Raw genomic sequence first — 14,290 nt, 5'->3', positions numbered from 1 at the left:
CAAGTAGTCATTATTTGTGCCTCCCCCGAAACAACTGTGGTTACAACCGTTGATGGTGTTTCAGTGGTGACAGTGGTACTTACAATAGGTGTAGCTTCAACCATGATAGTTATAGAAGGTAGGGCCACTGATTGCTTCTCTACAGCTATTTGCTCCAAATATTCAGTGAAATCCAAAATTGAAGACTCAATAATGGATGTAGGAATATCATCAAAACTCGGGAGACTAAACAATGTAACATATTCCTGATCACCTCCTCTTGTGGTAATTTTATATTCAACCCATCATCATCATATTCTTCTACCTCTTGATTTGAATCTGATTCAATAGAATGAATGACAACTTGTGTAGGAGTTGATACTTGTGAAGTAGTGGGGGTAGTACTTTCTCAGGTTGTTGAGTTGATTCTTCCACTTCTTGCATTTCCTCTTCATGAGGAGTCTCCCCTTCTTCTTGTTCTTTCTCTGGTTCATTTGCAGCTGGTTGTTCAAAATCCTTAGATGTTACTTGTGGGGCTGATGAAGATTCACCTTTCTTGGAACCTTTGAACATGAATTTGAACTTTGGTCCTTTTTCCTTAGATTTTGGTAAAGGGATTAGTGGTGGGACCTGCACATCTTCTTTGTTCTTGGTCCTTAATTTAGATGTTTTGCCAACTGGACCATCAGTGTCATTATCATCACTAGAACTAGAAGGAAGTTGCTTCATTATAATCCCTTTCTTCAACAACCATGCATTAGTATTAGCCAAAATAGGAGCAATTATTTGGGTAATAGACTTACTTTCCTTCTTGGACCACAGGATGAGTGGCAGGGGAGAATCAACAATCTTTCGTTCAAAGTATGGGTCCACTATGTCATCAGTATCTTCCATTGTGTCCGAGATCCTAGCCAAATCCACATTCTCAATCTGTTCTAAGGTGAGATGACTAAAATCCATCCTCCTCACATCTTTCTCATCTTCACAATCTGCTTAGACATCTTCAAGCCGATACACATGTGTATAGCTCCTCTTGACTTTTTTCTTCATTTCACGAAAATAAAAATTATTATGGGATTTGAACCTCCTCATAGTCACCCATTGTATTTCATCCTCCACATTTTTGGCCTTTGGGTTGGTCAACACTGAATATCGGCCAATAGATTTTGGAAATTTGAGGCCAATTTATTGAGCTTGTGACTGCCTCTCATGTACATGAATCAATTATCGACATAATTCCATTCAAGGACAATTTTATATGAAGGATACCTTGGCAGCATGAATGGTTCACTTGTAAAACATTTTATGTAGATACATGTGAAAGTAGGAAATTGAAGGAATACACAACCAAAGAAAGAAAATCTATTGTATGCCGCTTTTGAAAGTTTTCTCTTCTCTAAGCCTTTATCAAACATACACTTCTAGACAACAAAGAAGACGTCATTAGCCCTTTTGAAGTGACTTCTCTGATTATCAGTTGTAAGTTGATAATAGTAATCCCATATTGGCACTAATCTTCTATCACCTTTAGTAGACAAACTTGGATATTGCTTCATGGAGATGGCTACACACACAAGGTATGAGGTCATATAGAATTTCAATGTTGTTTTGACCTCTTTCAGTTGCGCACATAGTGCATCACTAATCTGCTCTCCCCAATCTATTTTGGTGGTCCCTTTTCTGATTATGCTCATATAATTACACATCCAATTCTGCAAGTAATGAGAATCTCTCAGACCTTTTACTTGTGATAGCATAGTGACCATATCATTGTATTCCTCATTAAAATCACTTCTATGGAAGCATTTAGGCCATCTTGAAGTAGTGGAGACCCTAGCTGAAGATAAGAAAACTGTATTGATCATCTTCTTACATTTTTCTTCATTCTTCTCATAATACTCTTGAGCACTATCTTTGGTTATGTCGGCTACTTCTTCTACTAGAGAACCCTTAAACATATTGTTAAAGAAAACACTATCTAGTGTCATAACAACATTTTTATTTGCATCATTCACCTGTCTTGTATTAAGATCAAAATGATCTGCCACTCCAAGTACAAAGTCTGGATCATGAGTTGCTACTGGGAAAGAAGCATACTTATGCAACTCTGAATTGATCAAGCGCGTCATATGAGATGAAGCCTTTTTAACTCGATCAATAAATTCTTGCATGTCTATGTGGCCAATCTCAGTGTCCCTAATTTCCTTGACATTTGATTCAACTGAGATTTTCAAGAACATATTCAAGTATTTGTTATACTTGTACATCATTTTTTTCACAAGCGGCTTGCTTGGTGAAGGCTCTAACTGACTTGAAGAAGGCTTTGGTTTTCCTTGAGCAGGCTTAGACATTTATAAAGTTTTGCATTCAACACTAAGGATTAGTGTTTTTAAAATCATCACCATCAAACGAGCAGTTTCGTTGAACTAAACAAGTTTCATGAGTCAAAAATGACTTAGGAAAAAAACTAGACAAAAACTTGCAGTTCGGACTTTAAAGTCCAATCTGCAAGTAAGAAAACCAATATTTGCACATCGGACTTTAAAGTTCGATGTCCAGGGGAAAAACATCACGAGTTGCATATCGGACTTTAAAGTCGAATGTGCTGGGCAAGAAGAACAACTTTGCAGATCGGAGAAAAAACTCCAATTAGCACTTGAACAAAGTGCAAAGGATCATGCACATCAAACTTTAAAGTCTGATATGCATCCAAGGTATGACAAAGAACCCTACATGTTGGATTTTAAAACTCGACATGTAGGGACATTAATAGGTCGTCTACGAGCCAGTCTTTAAAGTCCAACTTGCAGACCTCAATGGAATCAAACATCCCTTCGCATACCGGACTTTAAAGTCCAATATGCAAAGGCATGTACATGGCTTATCCTCATGTCGGGTTTTAAAACCCGACATGTAGAAAGATAGGAAAGCTAACATGTAAGTCAGATTTTAATGTCTGACTTGCATGAACGAAAATGGGTCAAATAGAGACTAAAATTTGCCCTGCATTCGAGCAAGGCTAAAAAGGAAAACAGAAAAGGCAAGGCAAGTCAGATTACAAACCCCGAACTGTCACAAATTAATCTAAGACAAAAACAAAACCCTAAACTATAAAATAACAAATGCAAAATCAAGAATGATACAAAACTAACCTCAAATCATGAAAAGATGGAGGAAATCGACTTCCAAAGCCTTAAACACGCTTGCACAAGAAAAATCCACAGTCACAGATCTCAGGAAGACAAATAAACAGATTAAAATGAAAAATAAAAACCAAAAAATGTGTTAAATAGAGTTTAAAGTGCAATTAATGCACAAAGTGCGTCGTGCAGGTCGGGGGAACTCGATATAATCCGCAGGTCAGACTTTAAAGTCTGACCTGCACTTAACTTACGCAACAATAAAATTGCATGTCGGGGAAAAAAACCTTACATGCATACCAAAGACACCTGCACATCAAAATTTAAAGTCTGATATGCAAGGACAAAGACCCACAAATCAGACTTTAAAGTCCGACTTGCACTACACATGCAAAAATAAAGACAACTTAAAAACGACAAGATGCAAAAAATGACTAACCGACGAGGTAGGCTAGCCTTTCTCGGAGCACCTGAGGTATGAAACGGACAAGTTTCGTAGGGTTGTCTCACGATTTCGGCCTTGCTGAAATCAATGACAACAATAATTTCATAGCATATGGTTTTTTAAGGGTATTGACCTCTCATCCCCACTAATTCAGTCATATTTGACATGATTTCATGGTGGAGATTCTATTCAACATATGAAAATATAGAAATTTTGTTATTTTATCCAATTCTTCTATTGAACATCATGTTTCATTTTATGCTAAAGCTATATGTTCTAATATTTTACTACATAATCAAGTGTAAGCCAATAAAGTTGCACTTGCAGGTGGCTCATGCTTGCAAGTGTTACTTGACCATTGGGGTAATGCCTCTTGTGTTATTGTTAGAGTTCCTCTATTTTCCTCCTCCTCTTGGGGCCTCTCCTCTCCTCATAGGCATTATTATGGATATAGCCTATCTACTTGAGACAATTAGGAGAATCACTCATGGGTTTCTCACCCTATTATGAAAAGAGATCATGATTAGTAGAGCTTGTCATGGCCTTCTCTTTGGTGCTTTGGAACTTCTAGGTGGGCAATGAGAGGTGTATTAGTTGGTTTTATTCTAACAAATTCCTTTGACTAACTCTTTCTATCTCACATGGTCATGCAAATGAAGAAGAATATAAGAATAAGGAAAATGATACTAATGGGCGGGACCCTCCTAGTAGGAAATCTAGGACTCGTTGATATATGGAGTGAATTGAATGGCTAGGATTCTCCTCCTCTTCCTCCCTCTATTATTGGTTTTGCTACTTAGTGGCTTTGTTTCATAATTTTATGCTTTGGGTTGTTCCATCATCTAGACTTTAAAAGTGTGACTATTTTCACCACCCTTTTTTTGTGAATATGTATAACACTATTTTTAAATAGTAATACACACAATTATTCATAAAAAAGAGAAATAAAATAATTAACGAGTAAATGAAAATAATTATTAAATAAATAAAACAATTTCAAAATAACTCTCAAGTATGTAAAATAAAATAAAAATAACTCATGTAAATAAAATAAGTTAAATTTTAAATAGTTATAAAGTAAAATAAAACTAGCATGTCTATCTTTTTATCGATTTGTCTATATAATTGGAATAGATGCCTTGTGAAGGATATCTTTCCACATTTAAATAATTTTGAAAAAAACAAACATCTTTATAAATCACAATTAATGTTAATAAGTTAAAGTTTTTTTAAGATCGCATCATTCTTTTAAAATCATTAAAAATCTCTTAAATTATCACACCCATAATTTTTTTTGAAAATTAATAATACCAACTAATTTAATTTATTTATCATATATAATTGAAATAGACTCCTTGTGAAAGATATCTTTCCACATGTTTAAATAATTTTGAAAAAAACCAACATCTATATAAACCACAATCATAAACATTTAAATATCATATCAAAAACATAAATTATAAAAACAATATGCTAACAAAACTATAATTATTAACCTATCTCAACCATTCAATAACATCTTTAAATATTATTTAACAATTTTATAATTATTTTGAGTGTCTCTCATGAACTTCAATGATGATCACCGACAGCCTATAATAATTGGATGGACTTCACAAGACAAAATGAGTTGTCTCACATCTCATTCAATTTATCGCCCACTATAAACAAACAAACAATAATAATATTCCAAATTTGAAGGCGCTATCATATTATTTGATATCTTTCCACATGTTTAAATAATTTTGAAAAAAACCAACATCTATATAAACCACAATCATAAACATTTAAATATCATATCAAAAACATAAATTATAAAAACAATATGCTAACAAAACTATAATTATTAACCTATCTCAACCATTCAATAACATCTTTAAATATTATTTAACAATTTTATAATTATTTTGAGTGTCTCTCATGAACTTCAATGATGATCACCGACAGCCTATAATAATTGGATGGACTTCACAAGACAAAATGAGTTGTCTCACATCTCATTCAATTTATCGCCCACTATAAACAAACAAACAATAATAATATTCCAAATTTGAAGGCGCTATCATATTATTTGACTTCCTGTGCACATTTTATTCCAAATTGTAGGGTTCCAAGGTGTCGTCTACGAAGTTTAGAATGTATTCATACCTGTGTCCTCTTTGTCCATAATTTTAAAGAAAAAATTGTTTTTAATTGGAATAAGAAGGAAAATAGGTACAATGAGGATTAGAGAGGGAGTCATGTGGCAGGTGATGACAAAGGTTCAAACTTTGATATCTCATGGCACTCTAATTTGTCATCATATTATTCCATCTATCTTGATAATTAAAGTTATATTAAAATTATAAAAATTAAGTTTTATGGTATATTTTTTTGACGAAGGATTTTGCATTCATAAAGTTGCTTTAGTTATTCGACACAGGAGCATGAGTTTTAGGTTGATATTTCTTTGACTAAAAGCCAAGGACTGAGGGATATCGATTCTGCCAAGTTCGTCCAGGGCACGATCCCGGTCTCATCCCTTATGATATCGGAGCCTTGCACTCAATAAGAATTGATCACTAATGGACTCATTAAGAACCATTCAACTTCACTAGAAAACCAAGGGCTAATCGAGAATTTTATGATATTTTTAATTTGATCATTTTGATAGAATAATTGGTTATGATTATTTGAAGTGTATTTTTTTTCTATTATATAATTTATTACATTCTATCTTAGTGATATCAATTTTCCACAATCCATCAAGTTGTTGTGTGTTGTTTATGGATTACGATTGTGTGTTTTTTATTTGCATCAAGATTTCAGATCACTCTCTTTGATCCATCATTAGAATGTAAGATAGCTTAGGAGTACTCTTGAGCTCTCTTACGTTGCAAATTAAATGGATCTGATAAGGATTTGTTTATAAGCAACTGAGCATATTTGCATCTTGGAACAACATTTTATCATGACTGAATTTTAGGTCCAAAACCCAACCATTGAAGCATTTTGAGAATAAAACCCCAATGGATTCTATCATATGCTTTGTCAAAGTCTAATTTGACCAACAAAGCATTTTGACCATAGTGTTGAGCCCATTCTAAAGTTTCCCAAGCCAACATTAAATTGTCAAGAATAAATCCACCTTTTAAGAATCCAATTTTTTCAGCTCTCACAATTCCCTAAACAACAAGTTTGATTCTAATACCCAAAGCCTTGGCAACAATTTTATAGGAAGTATTTAGTAAGGTAATTGGACACCAACCAACAATAGAATCTCCATTCTTCCCTTTAGGAATAAATTTGATTAAACCTTTGTTGATAAATGGACCTAAGGAACCATTTTGAAAAGCTTCAAGTAAAGCATATAAAAATCATCTCTAATATGTTTCCGTGTGGCTTGATAAAATTTAGTTCAAAGACCATCAAATCCCACGCTTTTATTGTATTTCATAGAAAAAGAGCATGGTCCAATTCTTCTAGAGACAGAATGTGATCTAAAAATTTGTTGTAGCCTTGATCAATCCTATTAAGAATAAAATCTTTAACATGATATTCCAAGGCTTGTTAAATATCCGGCCAATTGGTCTCTTCTTTGAACAATTTTTCATAATTTTTTTGGAACAACACAATGATTTCAGCAGGATCTGTATGAAGCCCTTGTTCATCTGATATATCGGATATAATGCAATCTAACGCTAATTTTGACACCTTGTCCTTTATATTGATCCAATCTTCTTAGCTGCAATGGAGGATTGAATTCTTTCATTGTTGGGGGGTCTAACATTTAGTTCTTTCCTTGCATTCTCAAGTCTCCCAAAAATCCCAAAATCTTATTCTTACACACTTAAAAAAAACAAATATACATGCTTGTAAAACATACCTAGCTTCCCATCTCCTTTTCATGAAAACACTTAAAAAACTCCTACCGCCTTCTAGTTGCTTCCATAACTAAAAGCCCTCATGTCTATTCCTAATAAATGCAGATATTTGTCGTCATATATGACAAAGTTGTATCGCTGTTCCTTCATCACGGGCATCATTACGTGTCCAACTTAACAACAACGATAAGATGAATGACAGCCCACCATATATTTGTAGTGTTCATACTAGAATGATATTTCAAAAGATACACACTCTCTCATACCATTGAAAGTTGTTATCCTCAAACTTAAACATCGCAAATATCATACTCTTAATGAAATTGAAATTTATATATATAATATTGTAAATAAAAAAAATAGAATGTCTTTAATATCTGATAGGTAATTGTTAAAAAACTCTGATGGATCATTCAGTTGATTTGTAATGGAATTATATAACATTTTGTTAATTTTGTATGATTAAGAGTTTTTGATAGGTGATTGTAAGAAAAATAATTTGTTATATATTACATAAAACAGATTTGTAATATAAGTATGTAATAATATTTTGTTTGATTAAGAGTTTTGATGTGTGATCACCTATTAATTATATATATAATTGATCAAGTTTTAGAAGACAATAAATATTAAAGACATTAGATTTCTATAGCCCGTCAAAATTAATGTAAGATATTTTTGAATTTAAGGGAAGGGGCCCAATTATCACCCATGTTCTAATTACTATTCATTAGATTTTGCTATTTAAAAGCCCACTAAAAAATCATCTAGCGGACAAATAGCTGTCCATTAGTATACCAAAAAAAAAGGTCAATAATTAGATCGATTGTATGACTTTATTGATACCAATAGCTCCACATGTACAAAGTATTGGATCAATCGTGCAAATTTTGTGTTGGTCAAAGTGAACAATTAATAGGACAATAAAGAATATGTATGGGATGTCAACTAAAAATTGATTTGTAATAGAATTATGTAACATTTTGTTTTGTATAGATAAGAGTTTGATAGATAATTGTTAAAAAATTGAATTCTCATGCAATTCATAAAATTGATTTGTAATAAAGATATGTAATATTTTGTTTATTTTGTATGATTAAGAATTTTGATTTGTAATTGCCTATTAATTATATATATATATAGTTGATCAAGTTTCAAAGACAATAAATATTAAAGATATTAGATTTCTATCATCCATCAAAATTAATGTAAGATATTTCTAGACTTACCATTCATTGGATTTGGCTAATTAAAAGCCCACTTAAAAAATCATATAATGGGTCAATAGTTGTCCATTAATATACCAATATGTGTTTAAAAAGTTAGTAATTAGACTAATTGTGCAACTTTATTGGTATCAATAGTGCATGATTATTGGGGCATTTGTGTATAAGTTTTGGATCAATTGTGCAAATTTTGTGGTGGTCAAAGCGAAAGGGCAATAGGGGATATGTATCAGATGTCAACTCAACATTAGCACTTTTTGACACGTTCGTCGTAACTACCGAAAAGTCAAAACAATAGTTATAAGCGCTCGAAGGCAACCAAAAAGTTTAAAATTAGATGTTATGTTTAAGAGCTTAAGATGTACAAAATTAACTATAATGGCTATTCTAATTGTATTAGCTTTTCCATCAATGTTTGGGATCACATCCTATTTCAATGTGATCCAAAATCTTTTCCAAATTGTAATAGCTTTTACATCAATGTTTGAAATCACATTCTATTTCAATGTGATTCAAAACCCTTCCCTATATTTTATTAGTTTTTTTTATCAATGTTTGAGATCACATTCTATTTTGATGTGATTTTACACAATTATATTTAAAAATATCTTAAACTGATAATTAATATTATTGTTTTAAAAAGATAAATATTAAAAAAAAAAGGAGACGGAAGGGAATATAAAGGAATGATACCATACGAATAAAACTCAATTGCGGTGCATGCAGATAGTGGCCAACTGCCACCAGTTTCATAGTGGCCCGCTCAACAGCTTATCACACGCACACGCTTTATCTGACAGACCAGAACCACATACTCTTTCGCCTCCATTAAACCCACATTGTACTTACCCAGCTAAAGATGAAGAAGAAGCCAGACTCCAGGTGGCCATCAATGGCGTTTCTAGCAGCCCTGTTTCTGCTCACAAGCGGAGAGGCAGCCAAGAGCAGCATTAATGGCCCAATCAAGACCATAGTAATTCTAGTGATGGAGAATCGATCCTTCGACCACATGGTGGGATGGATGAAACAGTCCAACCCAAAAATCGACGGCGTAACTGGGCAGGAATGGAATCCTGTGTCTCCAGGGGACCCCAAATCCGAAAAGGTCTTCTTCAAGGAGGATGCAGAGTATGTGGATCCAGATCCGGGGCATTCGTTTGGAGCCATAAGGGAACAAATCTTCGGCTCCAGTGACACCTCTGCAAATCCCCCACCCATGAATGGATTTGTTCTGCAGGCCAACTCCATGGGACCCAACATGTCTCACACAGTCATGAATGGCTTCCGCCCTGCAGTAGTCCCGGTCTACAATACTCTTGTGAGCGAATTTGCAGTCTATGACAGATGGTTTGCTTCTGTCCCATCTTCTACACAGCCCAACAGGCTCTATGTCCATTCTGCAACTTCCCATGGAGCGACCAGCAATGTAGCCAAGCTCTTGGCTGAAGGGTACCCGCAGAAAACCATCTTCGACTCCATAGATGAATCGGGGCTTTCCTTTGGGATCTATTACCAGAACATTCCGGCCACTCTGTTCTACAAAAATCTCAGGAAGCTCAAGTATGTGACCAAATTCCACGATTATGATGTGGAATTCAAGCTTCACGCAAAACAGGGGGGTCTCCCCAATTATGTGGTAGTGGAGCAGAGATACTTGGACACAAATCTCTTGCCTGCAAATGATGACCATCCTTCTCATGATGTGGCAGAGGGGCAGAAATTTGTAAAGGAGGTGTACGAGACCCTGCGATCTAGTCCCCAGTGGAACCAGACCTTGTTACTGATAACATATGATGAGCATGGCGGCTTCTTTGATCATGTTCCCACACCTGTGCAGAATGTTCCCTCACCGGATGATATTGTTGGTCCTGACCCCTATTTCTTCAAATTCGACAGGTTAGGGGTACGAGTCCCCACGCTTGCCATCTCCCCCTGGATCAACAAAGGAACAGGTGATGATTTAAAAGCTTTAATTCTCTTCCAGTTCCCCCCATGTCATTGTTTATTCATTTGATTTCATACTTACTTGTTGTGTATTTTACAGTGGTTCACGGCCCCTCTGGACCTTCCCCATCTTCGCAGTATGAGCATTCATCAATTCCTGCGACTGTGAAGAAGATGTTCAATCTGCAATCGGGTTTCTTGACCAAGAGAGATGCATGGGCTGGAACTTTTGACAGCGTTATACAGAGCAGAACTGCACCCAGAACTGATTGCCCAGGTAAAATCCTGCCAAAATTCGTCTTCCAGCATCATAAGTTAACTGCATTCGATTCTTAGTACTACTTTGGTTTCTCGCAGTTACGCTGCCTGATGCTCCAAAGATACGACCGGGTGGAGCAAATGAGGATGCGAAGCTTAGTGAATTTCAGCAGGAACTTTTGCAGCTGGCTGCTGTATTGAATGGGGATTTCACTCTGAGAAGCTACCCAGAAGAACTAGGAAAGAACATGACTGTTAGAGAAGGTAACAAGTACATTCAGGATTCTGTGAAACGATTCTTTGAAGCAAGCCGACTGGCCAAGAAGCTTGGCGCTCCTGATGATGAAATTGTGAAGATGCGACCTTCGCTTACCACTCGGCCCTCTGCAAAATCATCACCGCCATAGTTTCAACATGTACAGCTTGAAAGCACACATGTCCCCATCATCATCCTGTATTTTCAAAGACATTAGAAAGCAACGTTGGAACATCTCGTCTCTTCCATTTTGTGTAAAGGCTAAAGTGGACTGCCACATGTTTTCATTGTGTTTGTAAATAAAGGAAGTGCAATGGGCATTAGGTGCTAGTTGTGTTAAAAGTTTATTCCATTGGAGAAAAAGGATAGGGAGATATAGAATTAACTATTTGCATTATAAGTTATAACAAAATGAAAAAGTTTACTATTTGCATTTACACAGTTGTTCACTCTTTCCAGCAGCATAGTGAAGATAAAAGATAAATTTATTTCCCATAGTAACATGGACGTGATAGTAGCAGGAGCGTTTTGTTATCCCGACACGCTCTAAGCTTTTTACAGTTTAGCTGGTCATGAGGACCTCCTGACAGTCTTTCTTTTTTAACCATTGGTGGTAACTTTTCGATAAGTGTAAAATACTTTAATTTATAAATCGCATGGTTATTACCAATCACTAACCACACTCACTAAATACATCACATCACAATGTAAACTACAATCACTAACGACACTCACTAAATACATCACACATCACATCACAATGTAAACTAATTTATCATTATACTATTTTGGAAGATTTAGAGTTGTCATCCTCTTTCTTGTCTTCTACCAATGTCATCCTCTTTCTTGTCTTCTACCAATAATGTAGACTATAACTTTAGGGCTATGATAGTTGTCTTTCTTTATAGGATAAAGATAAATTTACTTTCCAGAGTAAATTTGCTTTCCAGAGTAATATGGATGATAGTTGCTTCTAGATTCGATTGTGTGAGTCAATTTTTATCATCAATGTTTTGAATCCATCATCGGGATGAAGAAGAATTCACATTCTTATTTTTTAACAATTGATTTTATGGACACACTTAACTTTTCGATAAATGTATAATACTTTAACTCATAAATTGCATGGTTATTACCAATCACTAACCACACTCACTAAATACATCACATCACAATGTAAACTAATTTACCATTATACTATTTGGAAGATTTCAAGTTGTCACCTTCGAACAAGTCTTTCTAGTTAGAGTTGTCACCCTCTTTCTTGTCTTCTACCAATAATATTAGTGATGTTAGGGCTATGGTAGTTGTCTTTCTTTATAAGATTATTCATCTTCTTTAGCTAAAGACTGAGGGGTATTTATTTTGCCAAATTTGTGTAGGACACAATCTCAACCTCATCTTTTACAATGTTGGAGCCTTGCACTCAACAAGACTTAATTCTTGGTGGGCTCATTAAGAACCTTTCAACTTCACCAACAAACCATTAGCTCATTAAGAACCTTTCAACTTCACTAACAAACCAAAGGCACATTGACAACAATCTTATTATAATTAGTGAGTACTATAAAGTTCGAAGAGTGAGCAGTATAAAGCTAGAAGATCAATGGGTAAGAGGTGAGTGGGCTCCTATTATAGGGCATGTTATGAAATATATATATATATATATTAGGTTTTCATTTTTTTTTAAAGATGCTTCAATTAAAAATTAGCTAACATCATGTTGTTTATGTTCGATCCCTTTTTTCTTTTTTAATTATTTATGAGTATATGATTTTTTATTAATTTTCAAAGTGGACACATCCAAAAAAATTAAACATGCAAATACTTAAATTTTATGAAAACTAATCAAAAACCATTTTTTTACTGTATATAAAATAAAGTTTATTTTTTAAAAGTGTAATTTATTTAAAATTTTGACCATTAAGTAAAAAAATGAAGTAAAAAAACCCCACATGTAGATTTTTGACAAAAAAAGAAAATTAACAAAGAAAAATTAAAAATCGAAACATAAAAAATTGCAAGCTTAGAAAGTTCACAAAAAGCTTAATGTTGGTCTAATTTTAGTGTCATAAAATTGCAACCCTAGCAATTTACGGTTGCATTAGGGTCCTCACGCATGCAAACTCGAATCCTCTAGCCTGATCGGAGACTGGAGAGTGCTCGGTTTACGAAAAAAGCTTCTTCCTTGGCCTCTACATCACTCTGTCTGCATTCTGCCCTGGAGACAGGGGTAGGAAAGGGGCGCCCCTGTCCCCCCTTGAACAAGGGTGTGGCTCCCTTGTCCTCCCAAGACAGGGGTGTGGCACCCCTACCCCTGCCCTATTTTGGGGTAGGACCTTTCTAGAGCATGCATTGTGGGTTGTGCACTGAGCACAAAATCTCCTCGATGTCGGCCCGTGACGAAATTCAAATCCTTCAAACATGTATTTAAGGGGGCATTCACTCTCTCATTGGCATAAGTTCAATAGGTGGAATTTCGATAAGGTCATAAGCGATCAAGAGCATTCAAGCATTCAAGCATTCTTTTCTAGCATTGAGCATTCTCAAGTCTCCCTTCAAGGCTAGGTGTTGCATTCAAGTCAAGGATTCAACCATTGAAGAGGAGATTGATTTCAACACACAATTCCATACAAACTTTTCTATCAACATTGCTACTACAACCTACCTTAAGGTGATTTACAATTCAGTCTTTCATTTACATCTACTTGCAAGTACTTTCTTTCATTACTTGGTTAATTCCAAAACTAGGGTTTGACCTAAAGGCAAACCCCCAATCCCAACACATTTCCCTCTCTTTTATGTGTGTAGGTTGCAGGTGCGCAACTGTACTTTCAGATTCGAGCTTCATTTGTAAATGTGGAAAAACCCTTTTCATTTCATGGATTTTTCGAAGGACTGTGTACATTCTTGCCACAGTTTGGACAAATTTTCATCAAATTTGCAGGGCGACTTCATCTCGACATTTTACTACCAAATCCAAGTGCACAACTTCATCCCATATTCAGATATCAAGTTATAATTGATTCTTTGTCACTTTTGCACTACATAATTCAATCAATTCCTTTCCAAATCAAACAAAGGAAGAAGGGATCATCATAACATTCTTAATTCATTCAGAATTCAATCTATCAACTTAGTGTGAAGATTGAATCTAGTGAATTATTCCTCATCTTCCT

The 14,290-nt window shown here is 34.9% G+C and overlaps 1 protein-coding gene across 1 annotated transcript; it reads left to right on the top strand.

Moving 5' to 3' along the window:
- Nucleotides 1–9,332: 9,332 nt before the first annotated feature.
- On the top strand, nucleotides 9,333–11,548 carry LOC131048538 (non-specific phospholipase C2). Its single transcript, XM_057982516.2, has 3 exons — nucleotides 9,333–10,605; nucleotides 10,698–10,874; nucleotides 10,955–11,548. The coding sequence occupies exons 1-3, from the start codon at nucleotides 9,513–9,515 to the stop codon at nucleotides 11,260–11,262; spliced, it is 1,578 nt and encodes a 525-aa protein (XP_057838499.2). The 5' UTR covers nucleotides 9,333–9,512; the 3' UTR covers nucleotides 11,263–11,548.
- Nucleotides 11,549–14,290: the final 2,742 nt, after the last annotated feature.

This window comes from Cryptomeria japonica, chromosome 9, assembly GCF_030272615.1.
Source record: "Cryptomeria japonica chromosome 9, Sugi_1.0, whole genome shotgun sequence".
Taxonomy (NCBI): Eukaryota; Viridiplantae; Streptophyta; class Pinopsida; order Cupressales; family Cupressaceae; genus Cryptomeria; species Cryptomeria japonica.
The sequence above is the reverse complement of the archived record's forward strand: the minus strand, read 5'-3'. Positions and strand labels throughout refer to the sequence as shown.